Genomic DNA, 18996 nt, shown 5'->3' on the forward strand with positions numbered 1-18996 from the left:
CCAGAAGTGCTTAATAGTTGCTTATAAATTATTTAACAGATTAGTAAGAAAACTGTATTTGGGCAATAATGGGAAGGAAATTGTATTGCAAATTGCTCAAACATTGTAAGAGAAGTAAAGATAAAATATTTTAAGATAGCATTGTTCAATACGAATATAATGCGAGCCACATATATAGTCTTAAGTGATCTAGTAACCTCAACAGTAGATTTTACTTAACCCATTTAGCCAAAACATTATTGCAATATGTTATCAAAATGAAAAATTTTTTAGATATTTAGCGTTATTTTTTCATACTGAGTCCATTCTATTCTTACAAAACACCTCAAGTGAGTCTCACTATATTTCAACTTATCAGTAGCCACATGAGGCTAGTGACTTCCGTTTAGGAGAGCTTTGTGCCCAGATCTGAAACTCATATGCTTAGAATTACACATTTATACAAACGGAGAACCTCCTCCTTCCTTTGATAATCCTGATTTCCACTCCTTAACTACCTATCAGAGGTCTTTACATCTCTGGAGTCCTGTGTTCCTCCCTATTTCCTTGTTGAGGATAGGCTTGTTCATCTCCTTCCTTATACTTCTACATCACTGACCTCTAGGGAGTAACTGGGTGTCTTGCCCCAGCTGGCTTGTTTCCTTAATAGACCAAGATAGTATTGATACCGTTAGAAAACACGGTTCTAAATACTCCGGCCCACCTGATTCCGCATCATTGGTGAGGTGAGTTTATTGAAGATGAGTTAACAAGGAACTAGAGGGAAAAAAAGTTTTCCAAGTGTTCAGAATGAGATGATTTCTTTGGGCTTGTATAACCCTAAACAGACAAAAAAATGGCCAGAACCCAGAAGAAAGCAGAAGGGAGGAAAAAAAAAAATAGAAAAGAGAAAGATTTTGGTTAGCATCTTCTCTTATTTTGAAGTCCCCCCTCATTTAGTCTTGTTTTTTTAAGAAAAAGGCAGTGGCCTTGAGGCCATCTGGTGATACCCCTTGCATTTTTGTACAGGCAATGCTAGGAAAGTTCCTGGGAACAAAGAGTACATTTTTTGCTGTTGAGATTAGAGCAACAGCAAGTTATTTTAACAAGGGCTTTTTATGCTTAGAATAACTCAAGGCTGCTTGTGTGAAGTGATCTTAATAAACATTCTCCAGCTAAAGAATTATGTTGAATATTTTCTATTTATCGAGCTCTCAGTATCCTCAATGCCAACTAGTTTTTCCTCAACTGTATTGAAGCCACACTTTTCTTTTGTCACATATGTTAACAAAACAGCAGATACTTCCTTTCTTAGCTTACTGACACCAAATTGTCTTGTTTTCTCTACTCCTGGAGTTGGAGTTCTTATTGGGAAGCAACTAAATTTTCTCTCATATTTACATGGAATGAATTACTCATCATCTCCCTCCCTAACAGCTGCCTTCCACAATGTCTTTTTCATAGGCACTTGGTTAGTTTCCATTGATTTTGAGGCATTTGCTGACAGGATTTGGTCAAGTTCTTCTACTTATTACAGATGCTAAGTGCTTGCTGATTTGCTCGACTCAGGGTGATTTGGGGTGGCTAGATTTTATTCTTACCTATAAGTCATTGAAATATAGATTCTTCTATTGTGACTGTCTGTCATCCTCCTTCTAGCCCAGGTTATTGAAGCAGTCCTTAATCTTGGCTCCCATTTTATCTAACCTTGTATATGTTCACTGCTTCACTCAAAATTGCCTGCAATTTGTTCAGGAAATTGGAGCAGTTCTACCTTCTGGCTGTTGGCTCCTGACAGTCCCCTTGCTTTGAATACATCTGGCCTTTTATTAGAATTGTTCTTCCTACTTGGTCAGCTTCTTCACTTCTTGCACATCTGAACTCAAATGACACTCTCCTGGTGACACTGTCTCTGTATATCTTTGTCTCCGCATCCCCATTCCTTGTTTTATTTTCTTTCATGGTGCTCGTCACCAAAAAATAAACTCTACACATTTATTATGCTTATTGTGTACATTGCCACACCGGAAAACAGCACTGTGAGGGTCATCTGCTTTTTTCACTGCTATGTTCTGTGCACCTAGAATACTATCTGGCAATTAGCAGGTGCTCAGTTAATACATGCTGAATAAATGCTGGATGTACAGCTCCCTCATAAACTTTTTTGACCCTTCAAATTCACAGAGATTGCTCTTGTGTTCCATATGCTCCTACAATATTTATTATTGAAAACCTTCATTACGGATACAGAATATGCACTGCTTTTAATATCTCCTTGTATATAAGTCCTCCCTTATCAAAAAAAGGTACAAACTCTTTAGGGCAGGGTCTGAGATACCTTTTTACATTTCCATCATGGATCTTGCAACATTGCAGACACTGAACCAGTGGCATTTGATATTTTTTTGTTGTTGCTGTTGATGGTGAAGATGATTTTTTTAAGTTGGTTCAATATTGTTAAGAGAAAAACTCAAAGGAGTCATAAGATTTGTAAGAAGGCAAAATGAGCAATAGAGAATGAGCATCTTTACTCTCCTTCAAGGTTCTCTGGATCAAATCATGGTTTCCTAACAGAGTTGGCTTATGAGTAGATTTTCTGAATGCTCCAGCTCTTGTTCCTTCTACCACCCTGTTTGGGAATAAGTAGACACTTGGGCTGAGCCCTCAGAAATTCCTGAAATAATTATTTACCTCCCCTTGGGCCCCCTTTGCTTCTCTCATGATCATAAAAACAACAACAACAACAGACAACAAAACCCAGCAAGGTGTCTTTTAGAAAGTTCTCTTGATTTTATGATTCTTCTCAAGAGCTTCAGACCAGGTAACTATTCTGTACATGTAACATTAACATAATGGTTTAGCATATATCAGCAATCTTATTTTCCAGTATTACTGTGCTAATGGAAGGTTTGATCTCCCCTTTTGTAAGAGTACCAAGACTCTTTTACTCCTTGTAATTGTCTACTTTAATGTCATGGGTTCTTTAACCAGAAGAGGTATGGTAGGATTTGGAGGTTCATGGGGAGTTTTCTCAAAGAATGTCAAGAATCTGTGTGCTACTAGCCAAGTGACAAAAGAAAGGGTAAGAAGGTTAGGAATGCCACAGTAGAATGATGAGACTTTTCCACTTAGTGTTACTTTGGGAAAGATAAATTTCTCTCTGGGTCTCTCCGTTTTGCAATCTCTAAAACGGTGCTACTACTCTACCTACCAAGATGATTCCCTAAGATTTTATATGTAAGACTTGAAAGTGGCATGGAAGAGCTGCTGTAGTAGGTCAGAGGCTAGATCATCCAGTTCTTGCCCTCAGTTTTCATTGTTCAGCGTTTGAGAGTTAAGAACCATTTGTTCTGTCTCCCTCTTCCCCATTACTGTGAAGTTTAAAAGAGTTAAAACAATGTCTGGCACAGAAGTGCCTCTAACGTTATTTTAGGAGTTGCTCTGAGTCGATACCTTTACAAAATCTAGAGTCCGGAACCGTGAAAGGGATTAATAATAAAAAGTCAGAAAAATGTGTTCAATCCCTCCTCCCCCAAAAAACACACACGTGCGCGCGCGCATCCTGACTGCGTTGGAGAAGGGTATTTTGAAACAACCTAATTCATTCAAATATCAGTAGCATCCAAGGGCAAGCTCATCAGCTCGCGTTGGTGATTGGATCAAATCTGAATGAAGATATATGTAAATAAAGAATGCAGGTTCTGATTTCCCATTGGATAGTTCATGGTAGCCAATAGCAAAACTACACACAGCCTACCTTCAAATAGTATAAATATTTCTCTAGCCTCAGGTCTTAATCTGTCTTTTTTCTTCTTTTGTCTGTACACATAACTGGTTTTTGGTAAAGTATGTCAGGGCGCGGGAAACAGGGAGGCAAAGCTCGTGCCAAGGCCAAGACCCGGTCTTCCAGGGCGGGTCTTCAGTTCCCGGTAGGTCGCGTGCACCGCCTTCTTCGCAAGGGCAACTATTCGGAGCGTGTGGGGGCCGGTGCCCCGGTGTACCTGGCGGCGGTGCTGGAGTACCTGACCGCCGAGATCCTGGAGCTGGCAGGTAACGCTGCCCGCGACAACAAGAAGACCCGCATCATTCCCCGCCACCTCCAGCTGGCCATCCGCAATGATGAGGAGCTCAACAAGCTGCTAGGCAAGGTCACTATCGCGCAGGGTGGCGTTCTGCCCAACATCCAGGCCGTGCTGCTGCCCAAGAAGACCGAGAGCCACCACAAGGCCAAGGGAAAATGAGGCGTTTATTCGGTTTTACGCCGACTCGTTCTCGCTTAATGACCAAGGGAATTCTAAGGATTTTAAAAAGGCTCTTTTCAGAGCCACCCACAGTTTTCCGTTAATAGAGCTGTCATGCTTGGAAGTGAACTTCCCATGTACAAGCCATATGGTAATAAAGTAAAACGGGTTTCACCTCTAACCAACCATTTCCCTTAAATCTGGAGTCCCTAAAAATCTGAGGAAGAGTCACAAGAGATGCTGTAAAAAAGATTAAGCATTAACGGGGGGGGGGGGGGCGCGGTAGGGAATTAATATCCTGCATTTGCTGGAGCAATGAATAGTAAACTGGGAGATACTTGGACACCCCTCCCTTAACTCATTTAGTCTGTATTTTCCAAAGTCAATACTAGTAGCACCACAGCCGAGAAAATAATAGTCATTTAAAATTCAATGCGGCAAACTTCAAACGCCTCCAATGGAAAGATTGTTTTAAAAGTTTTTCTTCTTAACCAGGATTTGGGGTTTCTGTGTTGCTTTGTAGGTTGCGTTGCTTTTCATTTTAAGATGGCGAAAGCTTTCGAGAAAAGATTTGTGCCTATAGTATAGAAGCTAAAGGGTAAATAAGATGACGTCAGAGTAGCCACCGGGAAAGGCCGAGCGACGCATTCCTTCACCAATCTGAGAGCAGCTCTTAATCCGGGCAGTCGGGCACCTAAATGGACCAATCCTGGGAGGGCGCGGGTACTTTTGAATCTTCTGGGGTCCAATGGTTGGTCGCCTGGCTCTATAAAAGAAGGGTGGCTCTGTCTAGCATCAGTTGTATCTGAAGATCCTCGCCGGTTCTTTTACCATGGCTCGGACCAAGCAGACAGCTCGCAAGTCTACCGGTGGCAAGGCGCCACGCAAGCAGCTCGCCACTAAAGCGGCCCGCAAGAGCGCGCCGGCCACTGGTGGAGTGAAGAAGCCCCATCGCTACCGGCCCGGCACCGTGGCGCTGCGCGAGATTCGTCGTTACCAGAAGTCCACCGAGCTGCTGATCCGCAAGCTGCCGTTCCAGCGGCTAGTGCGCGAGATCGCGCAGGACTTCAAAACTGACCTGCGCTTCCAGAGTTCCGCGGTGATGGCCCTACAGGAGGCGTGCGAGGCCTACTTGGTGGGGCTCTTTGAGGACACCAACTTGTGTGCTATCCATGCCAAGCGCGTCACCATCATGCCCAAGGACATCCAGCTCGCTCGCCGTATCCGCGGGGAAAGAGCTTAAGTTTGTATCGGCTGTTGGCTTTTTTTTTTTTTTTGCTTATATCTAAACCCAAAGGCTCTTTTCAGAGCCACCCAATTATTTCAGGAGAAGCAGCTGTAACAAGGCACGGTTGCAATCCAAGAGCAATTCTTTGGGATGGTTTGAAACCTCTAAAGGTTCTCTACCTTTAATTTTGCACTCGCTTTCTGATTAGCGAAAAGAAGCACGATCAGCAATTACACGTAATACTACAGCGCATACATGCACAGGTGCTTTTACTGTAGCGTTTCAATACGTTAGGTTTACAGTTTTCTTGGCTGTGTACACATTTGGAAGGAAGGCCTTCCAAGCGTCTGGATCTTATTTTTGTACCGGATTTTGGTAACAAAGGGGAAAAAGCATTTACATTTAACTTATATTTTCACATTTTACCTAAGCATCGGCCTTTATTGTATAGCTTTTACACCATAGTTTGCAACTACTCAACTTTAGAACAATTTCAGAGTGAGAGCATGACTCACTAATTTCCAAGGTCTTGCTTCACTCTTCCACGTTATTACCTGCACTGGATATTCTTTTTTCTCCTTATGCGAGATGGGTGCACCATGCTAAGAATTATCTGTATTGTCAACTTAAATACACATACAAAGGGAGTAAGTTTACTTCGTTTTCTTTGCATCCCAGGGTTTTAATAAAAACAACTTTACAAAATGCTTGTTTTGGGAATCATAAAAATGGACATTTTTTTTTTTTTGGATATTTAATTTTTACATACTGTCTGGAGAAAACAGTTCTGCCTGGCAGAGACTTCTATGGAAAGGCTCTGGCAAGGCACCAGTCTTCTTGGTTTATAGTTATTTTGTCTCTCAACCACTGACCCTATCTGAAGTGCAAGTATTTTTTGTATTTCTCATTATAGTTGTCAGGGCTCTGGTGTATGTTGCTTGACTTCGTCCCACACCCACCACCACACCCTCAATATTTTCTATCTCTGTAGGAAAAGTGTTTTAGGTAAAGGGAATGACAGGACAGCATCAAGCTACCAGGAAAAATGGCCATTACTGTCTGAAGGTAAGATACATGGACAGAGGGGAATGGTCCAGCCTGGCAAGTCCCTAGGGCAGTCACAGAATATGAATTTCTGCATCAATTACTAACTTGCGTCCTTCTAATAGACTATCCTCCCAGTATCCAAAAAAAAAAAAAAAAAAAAAAAGTTTAGCACCATCTTTGAATTCATGACCCTTTTAATCTCTCTTGGGAGGACTCTGGAAGTTGACAGCATAGAATAGCATTTGGATACTAGGGTGTCTGAGTTCAAATCCCAGCTCTACTATGTACTGTTTGCTCTTAGACAAATTCTCTCCATCAACACAAAAATGTGAGTAACACAATCTCAAATTGTTGAGATAATGTAAGTAGGTTTTTGGACACATAGGATTACATAAATGCTATTAATTTTCCTGTGCTGTGTACCATTTTTCCTTTTATTCTTGGATTTTAAAAAACTTTTTCAATACAAATCCAACTTTAGTCTCTGAATTTCCTCTCTTGGAATTAGTTGCATAAATTCTGCTCAATTTAGAAATGAAACTTGCAAATATTTAAAAATTTTTAAAAATGGAACAAATTCACAATGGGGAATTTCTTGATGAAAAAATGTACTGAGTATTTTGGATCGGAGAGGAGTGCTAGCATTTTAATATCTTTTCGATAAGCATCTATTACTTAAAATTAGGGGAGTGATTAAGTTGGGGCTGGAGACAAAAAAAAGGGGGGGAGGTGTTTAATGAACACATTACACCTATTAAATGTTGCTGTCTCAAGGACCTAAGGTTAAATAAGATGGTTTTTCCTTCCCCAAGCAATGAGAATGATGATATTCCACACACCGGTGTTAATGGCTAATGCCTCTAGAGAAAAGAACCAGTTTTGTTTTTAGACACTTGCGGGCAAAAGACCAAGACTTTAGGAGGAGAGGTGGTGAAAGTCAAGTTTTGGGTACATTTTTTTAGATGACCCTAAATCTTTAGTAGGATCCCTTTCAGTTTTCCCACAGTGATTTACTGATTAAGGCGGGGTTTGAGGAGATTAACGCAACAGTGAGAGATCAGTATGAGGGTTTGAATTGCACTCTACAGGCTTAGCCACAGGAAAGTCCCAAGGCTACGATAGTCAAAGGACCTTGTGGGGAGGGGGTAACAAATCACTATGAAAAACAAAACGCAGAATATTGTACTTTACTAAATGCTGTGATTAAAAAAAAGTCCTCGCTAATATATACGTATTTGTTGTAAAAGCCCGAAAATAAGAGCCTAGAGCAATATTCTTTCAATCCCGAACATTCTTTAAGCAATAAAAACAGCCAAAAACAATTTATGTAGGACTTTTTCGCGCCAGTCTTTTTTAAAGCTTTGCTTACCTCAGCTAATGTAAATCCTCAAAAAGTCGTTGTCCAGGCGTTACAGATAAAGAAAACGAAGGCAAATTACAATGGTTTATCCAAAATCACACAGCTAATAGTCATTTCTCTCATTCAAAGAAAGAATAGTGCTTTGTCATTAAAACATAAACCCCTATTAAAATGCTCAGCCTAAGATATGGCTGAGAATCAAATACCAGTGCAGTGAAGGGTAGCAAAAAATTGAGAAATTATTAACTATGTTATCTCCTATAATCCTTGCGTCACTCACTGTCCAGAGAGGGCGCTGAAGAGAGGACAGTGGCCGCTGCGCCTCGCTTCCCGCCTGCGCTTTCAGTTTTCAATGAGGTCCGACTCCGGCTTATAATTACTCCTGTTTCGGCGTTAGATGCATTTTCGTCAGTGACTTGGTTGACTTCATAGTGTCACCATGTCTGGACGCGGCAAAGGCGGGAAGGGCCTTGGTAAAGGTGGTGCCAAGCGGCATCGCAAGGTGCTACGTGACAACATCCAAGGAATTACCAAGCCAGCTATTCGACGTCTGGCTCGGCGCGGCGGCGTAAAGCGGATCTCCGGTCTTATCTACGAAGAGACCCGTGGGGTGCTGAAGGTTTTTCTCGAAAACGTTATTCGCGACGCGGTTACCTATACCGAGCACGCCAAGCGCAAGACCGTCACCGCCATGGACGTGGTATATGCGCTGAAGCGGCAAGGCCGCACTCTCTATGGTTTCGGCGGCTAAAATGACTTCCAAATCGTAAGATTTTTCCCAAAGGCCCTTTTCAGGGCCGCCCATTCCTTCACAGGAAGAGCTGAGCTCATTTGTTTGTCTTAGGTGCATTTTGACCAATTTCTATCAGGTCAACGTACAAAAAGGACCAAAGGCTTTTTGTCACTCCAAACCGAAAGCTGTGGGTCTTTGTCGCGCGAGGCCAGTGAGCTGCGCGGCACCTCGCTTATCAATTGCAGCCTGCTTTCGGTCTCCTACCAACTAAGTTCCCGAGTTTACGGAGGTTAACTTTCTGAGGAATAGCCATATTGCTTTCTACAGTGGCTGGATCATATTCCATCCCTATCAACAATGCGTGAGGGTTCCACATTCCCCACATCCTCTCCAACACTTTTTTTAAATAATAGCCATCCTTGTGGGTGCGAAACGGTTATCTCATTATAGTCTTGATTTTGTATTTCCTTAATGGCTAAAGAAAAGTCTAGTGTAAAGTTCTTTACCCATTTTTTAATTGGGCTTTTTCTTTTTCTTATTGCGTCATAAAAGGTCTTTATGCATTCTGAATTTTAAGCTCTTATCCAATATTTGCAACTATTTTCTCCCATTCTGTTTGTTTTTCAATTTCTTTGTAATCTCTACTGCACAAACGTTTTTAATTTTGAGTCATTTATCTATTGTTTCTTTCGTTGCCTGTGTTTTTGGTGTCATATGTAAGAATCCATTGCCAAATCCCAGGTCAGTCATGAAGAGTTGTCCCTTTATTTTATCTTCTAAGAGTTTTATAATTTTAGCTTTTATATTTAGTAACTTGATCCACTTTAAGTCAATTTTTGTGTATGCTGTGAGGTAGGAGTCTAACTTCATTCTTTTGCGTATGGATATCCACTTTTCCTGGTACCATTTGTTGAAGAGAGTATTGCATATACATAGCATCCTTGTTGAAAATTAATTTGCCATAAATGTGTGACTCTATTTCTGGACTTTCAGTTCTGTTCCATTGGTCTGTCTGTATTTATGCCAGTACCACACCATTTTTATTATTGTAGCTTTGTAGTATAATTTGAAATCGGGACTTGTGAGTCCTCCAACTTTGTTCTTTTTCAATGTTGTTTTGGCTACTTGGGGCCCTTGCAATTATCTTCATATTTTTTTTATCTTCCTAGAAAAATGAAGTGAGACTAAAGATGTGATTGGCAAAACGGCACAAGTGTATATAGAAGGATGTTTGCTCATGTTTTTGGTGTGAATGATGTTCAAGTTTTTGACTGTGATGAAACATGATTATGGAGTAGTCTTATATTTATCTTGATCCATTGCAGTCACAGAATAGCCTTGTCTCATATTGGTGTTCTGTGAAATAGTTTAAAATCTACCAAAGAACACCATGGCTTAGCTATAAATTGCAGGCTAGCTCATATCAATACCAAGGCCTATGATAGCATAGGCCTCCAGCTGTTTTTCCTACCCACTGGCTGTTTTTTGGAGGATGACCCTAACTATCTCTCTAAATTCCATCAGTTTTCCTCCATCCACTTCAAGATTTACAAGTAAACATGTCGTCTAAGAAAAAATAAATTGCTTGCTATATAAATCATTTCCCTGACCTCTCTCCCAATCTCCAAACTTGTATGTCCAACTTCATATTTGACATCTCTGCATGAATATCTAATGGGAATCTCAAACTTAATTCATCCCAAATAGATAACTTGACACTTACACACCAAACCTGCTCTTTCCCCAGTGTTTCCCATTTCAGTAAATGGAAGACCATTCTCCCTGTGCCTCCTTTCAGGAAACTTGGAATCTCTTTGACCTCTCTCTCACAGCTTTCATCCAATCCAGTCATCTTTATCTTCACATCAATTAGACCATCTTTCACTACCTCCTTTGCTGTTATTTTAGTGCAAGCCACCATCACCTTTTGCCGGAATAACCATAATGACCTAACTAGTCTCCCTTTTGCCATTCTTGACCCCCATTGTGGTTCTCCACCTAGCAACAAGAGTGACATTTTTAAAAGGTGTCATGTGCACCCTCTGCTCAAAACACTCCAGTGGCTTTCTATCTCCTTCATTATAAAAATCAACATCTTATCACAGCCTACAAGTCGGGTGATTAACTGTTCTAGTTTGCTTGGATTTGAGGAGTTTCCCAGGATGTGGGACTTTCAGTGCTAAATCTTGGGAGGTCCCAGGTAAATCAGGATGAATTGGTTTCCCTACCTATGAGCTCTGCTGGATTAGACCACTTGCCACCTTCTGACCTCATTCTCTGCCACATTCTTCCTCTTTACCATCTCCTTGCCGTTTCCGGAATGGGCCAAGCATGTTGCAGCCTAGAGGCTTTATACTTACTCTTCTTCTTTGAAGTGTTTTGTACCAGTTAGGCAATATTATCCTTGTTCTGACAAGGAACTGGGTGGATTTAAGGACTGAGGAGGGCTTAGAGATTTCTACCTGGGGTAGTGGCTGGTCACTAAGATGATTATGATGCCATCAACAAGGCTATGAGCTAACAAGACAGGACAGAACCATAACCATGGCTATTGTTAACAGATGCTACACCTACCATGTAATCTGTATCCATACACCATTCTACCTTGAAGCTGGTCATGAGGGCAGGGAGTTCTGTTTTGTTCACTGATATACCTCAACAGTACTTGGCATGACAGCAACAAATATCTGTTTAAGGAACACCACTAAGGAGGACATAAAATTACCCTGCCAACCAAGGAAGATGTTTTCACTACTCTTACTCTTTCTTCCTGAAACCATCCATGATTCAGCTCTGAATACTTCCCATTGTCAGTTTAAACTAAGCCAAGCTAGGCAATTTTGTCATTTTCCTGAAATATCTTGGAAGACAGTTATCAGGTGGAAAACAGGACCCAAAAAGCTAGAAGAGACACTGGCTGAAGCTCACATCCTGAGGCAGAAATCAGCCCTCCCTCTATAAAATGGACACCAGAAAGGAAAGAACCCCACGAAGGAGGCATTTGTGACTATCTCTTCAAATAAGAGTAAAATGTCTCCCTATTAGCCAGCCTCAAATCAGTCCACATTCTTCTTGCTCTGAGTTCTGAAACTCAGTACTACTGGAACACATAATTGACCCAGGGGATATCCTTGTTTAAAAATCCTCTGTGGCTACAACATCTGACTGGATGAAGCCCAAAGCGCTGAGTTTAGCACAGCAGGCAGTTCCCAGACAATGGGGCTCACCCTGACGACCTCTTCTCCTACCCTGGAGGTCTCTCTCTCTCTCTCTCTCTCTCTCTGTGTGTGTGTGTATATATATATATATATATATATATATATATATATATATAAAAATTATTATTATTGAGAAATAATTTACACATGATAAAATTCACTCATTTTAACTGTACAATTCAGTGAATTTTAGTACATTCATCTAATTGTACAATCATCAGGACCATCTAATTTTAGAACATTTCTATCACCCTAATTTCTTCTCCTCTCAATCAACTGTTCACCTCCTTGCCTTCTGCACCTGATGAAAAGCCCAACACAGGCATGAGGTCCAGATGTATGTAGATTCAAATTATACTGAGTGATCTTTGGGGATGAAATAGTCCTCTTCACAAGGTTGATATGAGAATTTCATGAGATGATGCCTTCATTAATTGAATACAAAAGCTTCAAGAGCACCTACTTTATGCTAGGGCAAGTTTAGGTAGCCAGAAATAAACCATACTTATTCTATCTCTCAAGTAACTATACCTAGTAAAGAATACAGACCCCAAAAAACCAACAGTTATGAAGTTGATAAAAGCACATATAGAGGTTTAATCAAGATGCAAAGAATAACAGTAACCTTAGCAGGTTAGGAACAAGTATCCTGGAACAGCTATCCATAATTACAATTGAAAGTTGAAGACAAGTTCAGGAGGGTGATTAACAGCAGAAAGGACTGCCTCTGAGGAAGCATAGAGATCTGAGAAAGAACGAACTATTTGAGAGTCTGAATTAATTTTCTTAACTATACCTGTGTTACTGGGAGCAGGAGATGAAGTGGATTTGGGAGGAGAGGAATGGGAAATTACTGAAGGATTTTGAACTTGGCAATAGATTTCTTGTTAGGAGGATCATTCTGTCAATAATGCAGACAATGAATTGGAAGACACCAGTCTGGCGATGAAGCAACGAGTTATGAATCTTCCAGTAGCTAATGGGAGAAATGATAGGCAGTATTGGTAGTGGTTTGGGATCAGGGACAGCTGATTCTGTACTGACCCTGCCACTCATCCATAGGGGGACCATATTATTTATCCTCCAAATGAGAACCCTGTTTTGAAAGTGAAAGGGGGGGAGGTCTATTACTGATAAAAGAAAACTTTATTTATAATGAAAGGGACACATTTAATACTTAAACCAAGGCAATATGTTAACAAAGACAATGCTCACCATAATTATCAACTGTGTGGTCTTGGGCAAGTCTTTGAACTTGCCTTTCCATTTGTTAGTCAAGGATAATACCTGCACCTCACTGTTTTTGTTATGTTTTGCTTTGTTTTGTTTTTTGAGGATTCACTGTGCAAGTGAAACCTGGTAGTAGCAATGGAAATGGAGAAAGAGATAGCAGATGCAAGAGGGATTTAGAAAGCAGAATGTGTGGGACATGAAGACTGATTGGACTTGTGGGGTGAAGCTGTATTTGAGAACCAGTTTTAGGCTGAGATTAAGTCAAGTGGTGGGTGGTTGAGAGAGATGAGTTTGATTCGGGTGCTCTGACAAACAGATAATGACACCATTGGGAAGTGGGAAAAAAATGGAAGCCATGGATGAGGGTGAGATCTCTACAGAGGTAATGTATGGAGTGAGGGGCAAGGCCAGAAACCTGTGGGATAACAAAAACAGTGATAGCAAGAGAGAGTAGTAAGGAAAAGAAAATCAGTGGTGGTGTCATGATAAATTAAGGGAGAGTCAAAGGGAAGAATGCTTAAAGGTGCCTAAAACACCTTTAAGAAAAGGTCAGTGTCCACTGCATTTGTCAAGAAAAGGGCAGTGTTCACTGCATTTGGCAAGTGTATTATTGGGCCTCAGCTGGAGTAGAGCAGCAGGGCAGTTCAGCTGCAGCGGCCTAGGAAGAGTGAACTGGAAAGGAAAAGAAGGGACATGGCATTCTCTAGTGGTTGTGAAGGAAGGCTGTGTTGGCACTGAAAAGGACGCCTCTTTTCTTCCTAAACCAGGTTTTAGTTTGCCCTGAACCCAATACCCTCGGTATTTTAGCAGTCTGCATACATTTTTCTCCTCTGCCCACCATTTTGGAGATTTTTTTTTAATCTAGAGACGAATTATGTTATTAATGATGAGAATTTCAGTGCTTTTCTCGGGACATGATTCGGGACCATTTAGATCTCTGAATCTATTTCATAAACCATGAAAAGACAAGCTTTAAAATTTTTCTAAATCGGTTCTTGGCATTTTCTCATCCGGATTTCACATCCCCCCACTCCCCCATCTCCCCACCCCCGGTGCCAGCCAGGGAATCGCAACATTAGCTCATCAGTTCTGATTGGACGATAGGTCAGGAAGGCGCTCACTGATTGGACAAAGTGTTCCTTTTGTCCCCTGGAAACCAATACTTGGTTCTTTTCCACTCATCTTTATTTTCATATTTTCTTAACCAGTGAGTTGAGGTCAAGAGAAATTGCTAGGGGAAGGGACTCAGCCTGAAGGTCTGGATGTGTAAATATGCCCGATTTTACCACTCATTTGACACACTCGCGATTTATAAGGAATACTACAGTACTGTTAATCGTCTTTACACCATTAACCTGCAAAATTAAGCGTCTAAAGAGATCTTATGACAGCTCTTCTTTGAGCGGTTGGACGGCCCTTAAAAGGGCCTTTGGTTGGGAAATGCACGGTATTGGAGACAAAATGGGTATACTTAACCACCGAAGCCGTAGAGGGTGCGGCCCTGGCGCTTAAGCGCGTAAACCACGTCCATGGCGGTGACCGTCTTGCGCTTGGCGTGCTCGGTGTAGGTGACAGCGTCGCGAATCACATTCTCCAGGAAAACCTTCAGCACCCCGCGGGTCTCCTCGTAAATGAGGCCCGAGATGCGCTTCACGCCGCCGCGCCGGGCCAGACGCCGGATGGCGGGCTTGGTGATGCCTTGGATATTGTCGCGCAGAACCTTGCGGTGGCGCTTGGCACCTCCTTTGCCCAAACCTTTCCCGCCCTTGCCGCGTCCAGACATGACTTGCCCAGAAAAAAAGCAACAGTGAATGAGAAAAGAAAAATTAGGCGCTCCTTATATAACAACTCTCCTCCTTCTCCGCCCCCTCTCCTCCCCAATGACATAGAGAATGGAAAGCGCGCAGGCGGGACATATGACGCTAACAGTCCCCTCCCTTAAACCCGCCTCCAGTCCCCTGGGACCTCGCAGAAGCGGAGCAGACCCAGCTCGTCCACTGGTTTTTGCTCTTAACAGGGCTATATTTTTCTAAGTGGGGTTTAGAAATCCAAGTAAAACACGTTCCAATTCCCAAGGTACCGTTTCACTAGAAAAAAAAATACTCCAAAGTGCGGTCGCAGTTGATTCGTCTGGGGGAGGGTGGCGGCCGGTTGCTAAATCCTAGGCTCCCAGGATTGCTCCGAGGGTACCGGCGGCGGGGGCTCTTTCCCGGAGGCGAGGGCGAGGCGGGGGACTTGGCCAGGTCCCCGGCGGGAGGCGTGCAAGTATGGAGGGCGGCGAGAAAGGAACAGGCGGGACACGATTTCTTTTAGGGATGATGAAAACCAAGAGAGAGAGAGCTTTATTAGGGGAGAGTACAAGTTTATATCGGGCGGTTTAGAGGGCGGGGTAGCTGTAGGGGTTAAAGGCTTGGATTGGTTCTGAGAGGGCGCGGAGGTTGATTGAAAAGGGGCGAGAGTTGCTCCCGTAACGGTGTCCGGCAACAATGTATGCGCACCGGTGGTGATGGGAGTTGCGCTGGCAACGGGGAGTGTCCGGGCAAGATAAGGGGGTGGGGAAAAGGCGGTTCCCTCCGGCAAGCCTCTCCTAACATTTGGTATATTTTGGGTGAGGAAATGGGGCCTGCCTCCGGCCTCACTTTCCCAGGCCCGGGGGGCTGTAGAGGGCGCACTCACCCGTACCCACTACCCTCCCCAGGGGTGGATCCGGTCCCCCAGCCCAGGCCCGCCGAGTTAAGGCACGTAATCAGTGTCCCGCACCAAAGAAAATGTTAATCATAAAAATACAAAGATAAAGAACTACTTGGAGGTCTTCAAATATTCTACTGCAGTTTTACTCCGAAGTCCTTATAAAGCCTGTTATTCCTGTTCGTTTTTCACAAATGTTGTTCGAGACCATACTTAATGCCCTTCAAATGGTTTTCATCTCCCTTAATCCTCTAATGGCTAAATCGCTAGCGTAAAGAAAAAAACCATGTAACACTTGTTAAGGACTGATTTGAACAACATTCGTAGACACACGTCTATACCCAACATTTTCTCTCCAGTTTCAAGGGCACTTTAAGTGCTTTCTACAGCTATTTTGTTTGAAAACGTGGGTGGCTCTGAAAAGAGCCTTTGGGTAGTAGTGTAAAACTGGTAGTGTAATTAAGCCCGCTCTCCGCGGATGCGGCGCGCCAACTGGATGTCCTTGGGCATGATGGTGACGCGCTTGGCGTGGATGGCGCACAAGTTGGTGTCCTCGAAAAGCCCCACCAGGTAGGCCTCGCACGCCTCTTGCAGCGCCATCACCGCAGAACTCTGGAAGCGCAGGTCGGTCTTGAAGTCCTGCGCGATTTCGCGCACCAGCCGCTGGAACGGGAGCTTGCGGATGAGCAGCTCCGTTGATTTTTGGTAACGGCGGATCTCACGCAGCGCCACAGTGCCTGGCCGGTAACGATGCGGTTTCTTCACGCCACCCGTAGCCGGCGCGCTCTTGCGGGCCGCCTTAGTGGCCAGCTGTTTGCGCGGCGCCTTGCCGCCAGTCGACTTGCGAGCTGTCTGCTTAGTACGAGCCATGTCACAAAACTACTTACAAAGAAATGCTAAGATGCCGGATCGTCTACTATTTATAGAACCTGAATTGCAGTCATTGGATGAGATAAATTTTGAATATCATGGGCAATTCTCTGATTGGTCTATCTTTAACACGTCCTCTCCAGAAATGGTGCAGTTTCATTGGCTACTATATTCTACCAGAGCATTGTCAGATTGTTTTCCTTTTGTTCCGTTGTTCTCCCTCATCTGATTTTCACCAATCAATTGAACGTTTGATAGTTATCTTTTCATAAAACTGAAGATGTTAGTTCCAATTATTTAGTACTACTCCAATTCTATAATCTTTTAGTTCTTGGAAAAAAAAACTTTGAGGAAATATTGCCCCCACCCCACCCCTGAAAGGTACTCAACATTTCCCTGCTCATCTTCTACCCGACGTTGAAGTGTCTCAACATTTTATAAAAATTGAATTTGTGATGCTTATATTGGCTGAGCTCAGCTTCTCTTAAAAGCTACAAGCACAAATATAGCAAACTACAGCAGCGCTCACATTTCCTGTCACCTGACAAGTTTATCCTTTTCTAATTTTACACTTAAAGAGTTCAACTATTATTCTCATAAACCTGAAGAGCATCTAGCCAGTTGCAAAATGGCCGTAACGTCATCTAACAGAACTAGAAAAATCAGTTGAAGGACAAAATTTTCGGGCAAGAATGGACGGCTTGAAAGTGTGTTAGCCTTTTCATTACTATCAGAAAGTGAAAGGGAGTGCGAGAAATTATCGGCCGTATTTTCCCTTTGTTTTTTACTTCTCAGTACCGGGCAACAGCACACAACGCCGTCGTACATCAGACGCAGGATCTCCACAGTCCGGGGCCAAACTGCTTTGCCGTCCTCAATGCTTCAAAAGTAATTGCCTTTGCATAGTAATCAGTGAAAAGAACTCACGAAAATGAACTCAGCTAATAGAGGGAACGTCGGTATAGCACAGAATTTATCGAACCTTTTAAATACGGTAATGGTTTAAGAAAAACACCGCCGACTGGAACCTTTAAGATAAGAGGAGGCAACAGGTATTCTGCTTTTTCATTGGTCTAGAGACCATTTTACACAGTACCCAATAAAAATGCAGATATAGCATCCTTTATTTGCGTGAAGCATTTGAGGCCACATTTTAATCCAACGGAAACACAGACAACAGAAATACTTATCCACTCCTCAGCTTAATTAGGAGTATCTGTTTTTAAAAGGTACGTTTGATTAAATGCCTCGTTTATTATACTGTGAAAGGTTTTTTTTTTTTAAGTGTTCTACGAAATTTTTTAATCGTGGAGGAGGGTTGTATGCGGGTACTTCACAATGAATTAACATTCAAACTAAGTGTACCTTCGTTTCCACTTGTACTTTAACGCATTCTTAGTAGTGCATTTAAGGAATATATGTTCCTAAGAAAATTGGGGGTAGGAAAGAGGAAGAAGAACCTGGAGGAGACTTTTCTAGGACCACTACGTGAGAGCACTTGGCACTACCTCTTCCAGAGCTCTTGACGTCGGCGACAAATTGCCTTTAAATTTGAGGAAAGTGGGAAAAATTCCCATTTACGCAGGCCAACCTGCGGACTTGTTTGAGAGCAGCTACTGCGCGCAGGAATGATGTCACAGCGTCGTTCTTGAAGGCTCTGGGCGTTTATCCGGAACTGGATTGTGGAAGCCGAGGCTAGTTTAATGGCATTTTATTCCGCAGTATAGTTTGTGGTACCCAAAGTGAAATGGTTTTAGCACCTTGATCCTTGTAATTATTCTTTAAAATCACAAGTTAAAAAGCATTTGCCCTAAAATGTTACCCCAAGGCTCTGCTTCTCACTGTTTCACTACGGCGGGATAAACCTAGGGCACAATGCCTGTTAGGGAAATTTTGTCCACCTAACGCTTACTTAACGCCTCGTATGCCTGACATTGAGCGCTCAATAACTGTTCGATAATGAAACGATCCTACAACCGATTGTTTGGTGATAGCATAGTGTTGACACTGAACACACGGATGTAAACGTTAGGGTCTCTTTGGAGTGTGTTGTAAGGATGGAAGTCACTGACAAGAGCATCGAAAATTAGGTACATTAGACTGCGGAAAGAACTTGCAATTACAGGAACTGCTTTCTCTCTAAGTTTTCCACACGTGCAGTTTGTGTTCATTGTGATGTTAATAAATTCTGGTGCTTTCTAGGATTGATTTCTTTGGCCAAAATACATGAAAGGTCTTCGCCAGACCTCACTCAACATTGCTGAAATAGGTAAGGTCGATGATGAGAACTGTTTCTGAAACATGCAGACAAGGCCTACGCCCCTTGCCTTCCTCTCTCCCTCCCCCACCAACTCGAACAGATCCTGAAGACACTATCTTTTACATTTCTTACAAGTTAG

General features: G+C 42.5%; 5 protein-coding genes across 5 annotated transcripts in view; 3 read left to right on the forward strand and 2 right to left on the reverse strand.

The window, feature by feature from the left end:
* Positions 1-14852, reverse strand: part of LOC119539111 — an 83185-nt gene extending 68333 nt beyond the window's left edge. Inside the window, exon 1 of the mRNA XM_037842260.1 lies at positions 14540-14852. Within this exon, the coding sequence (XP_037698188.1) occupies positions 14540-14822 (283 nt within the window). The 5' untranslated portion in view covers positions 14823-14852. The remainder of the gene's footprint in view (positions 1-14539) is intronic.
* On the forward strand, positions 3755-4491 carry LOC119539094 (histone H2A type 1-D). The gene has a single exon (XM_037842243.1). It carries the CDS (start codon positions 3828-3830, stop codon positions 4218-4220), a length of 393 nt encoding a protein of 130 aa, XP_037698171.1. The 5' UTR covers positions 3755-3827; the 3' UTR covers positions 4221-4491.
* On the forward strand, positions 5024-5486 carry LOC119539086 (histone H3.1). Its single transcript, XM_037842236.1, has one exon. The coding sequence runs from the start codon at positions 5053-5055 to the stop codon at positions 5461-5463; it is 411 nt and encodes a 136-aa protein (XP_037698164.1). The 5' UTR covers positions 5024-5052; the 3' UTR covers positions 5464-5486.
* On the forward strand, positions 8250-11112 carry LOC119539105 (histone H4). The gene has a single exon (XM_037842254.1). The coding sequence runs from the start codon at positions 8295-8297 to the stop codon at positions 8604-8606; it is 312 nt and encodes a 103-aa protein (XP_037698182.1). The 5' UTR covers positions 8250-8294; the 3' UTR covers positions 8607-11112.
* An 882-nt stretch (positions 14853-15734) lies between the features above and the next one.
* Positions 15735-16607, reverse strand: LOC119540029 (histone H3.1). The gene has a single exon (XM_037843995.1). The coding sequence runs from the start codon at positions 16595-16597 to the stop codon at positions 16187-16189; it is 411 nt and encodes a 136-aa protein (XP_037699923.1). The 5' UTR covers positions 16598-16607; the 3' UTR covers positions 15735-16186.
* Positions 16608-18996: the final 2389 nt, after the last annotated feature.

This window comes from Choloepus didactylus, chromosome 7, assembly GCF_015220235.1.
Source record: "Choloepus didactylus isolate mChoDid1 chromosome 7, mChoDid1.pri, whole genome shotgun sequence".
Lineage (NCBI taxonomy): Eukaryota > Metazoa > Chordata > Mammalia > Pilosa > Megalonychidae > Choloepus > Choloepus didactylus.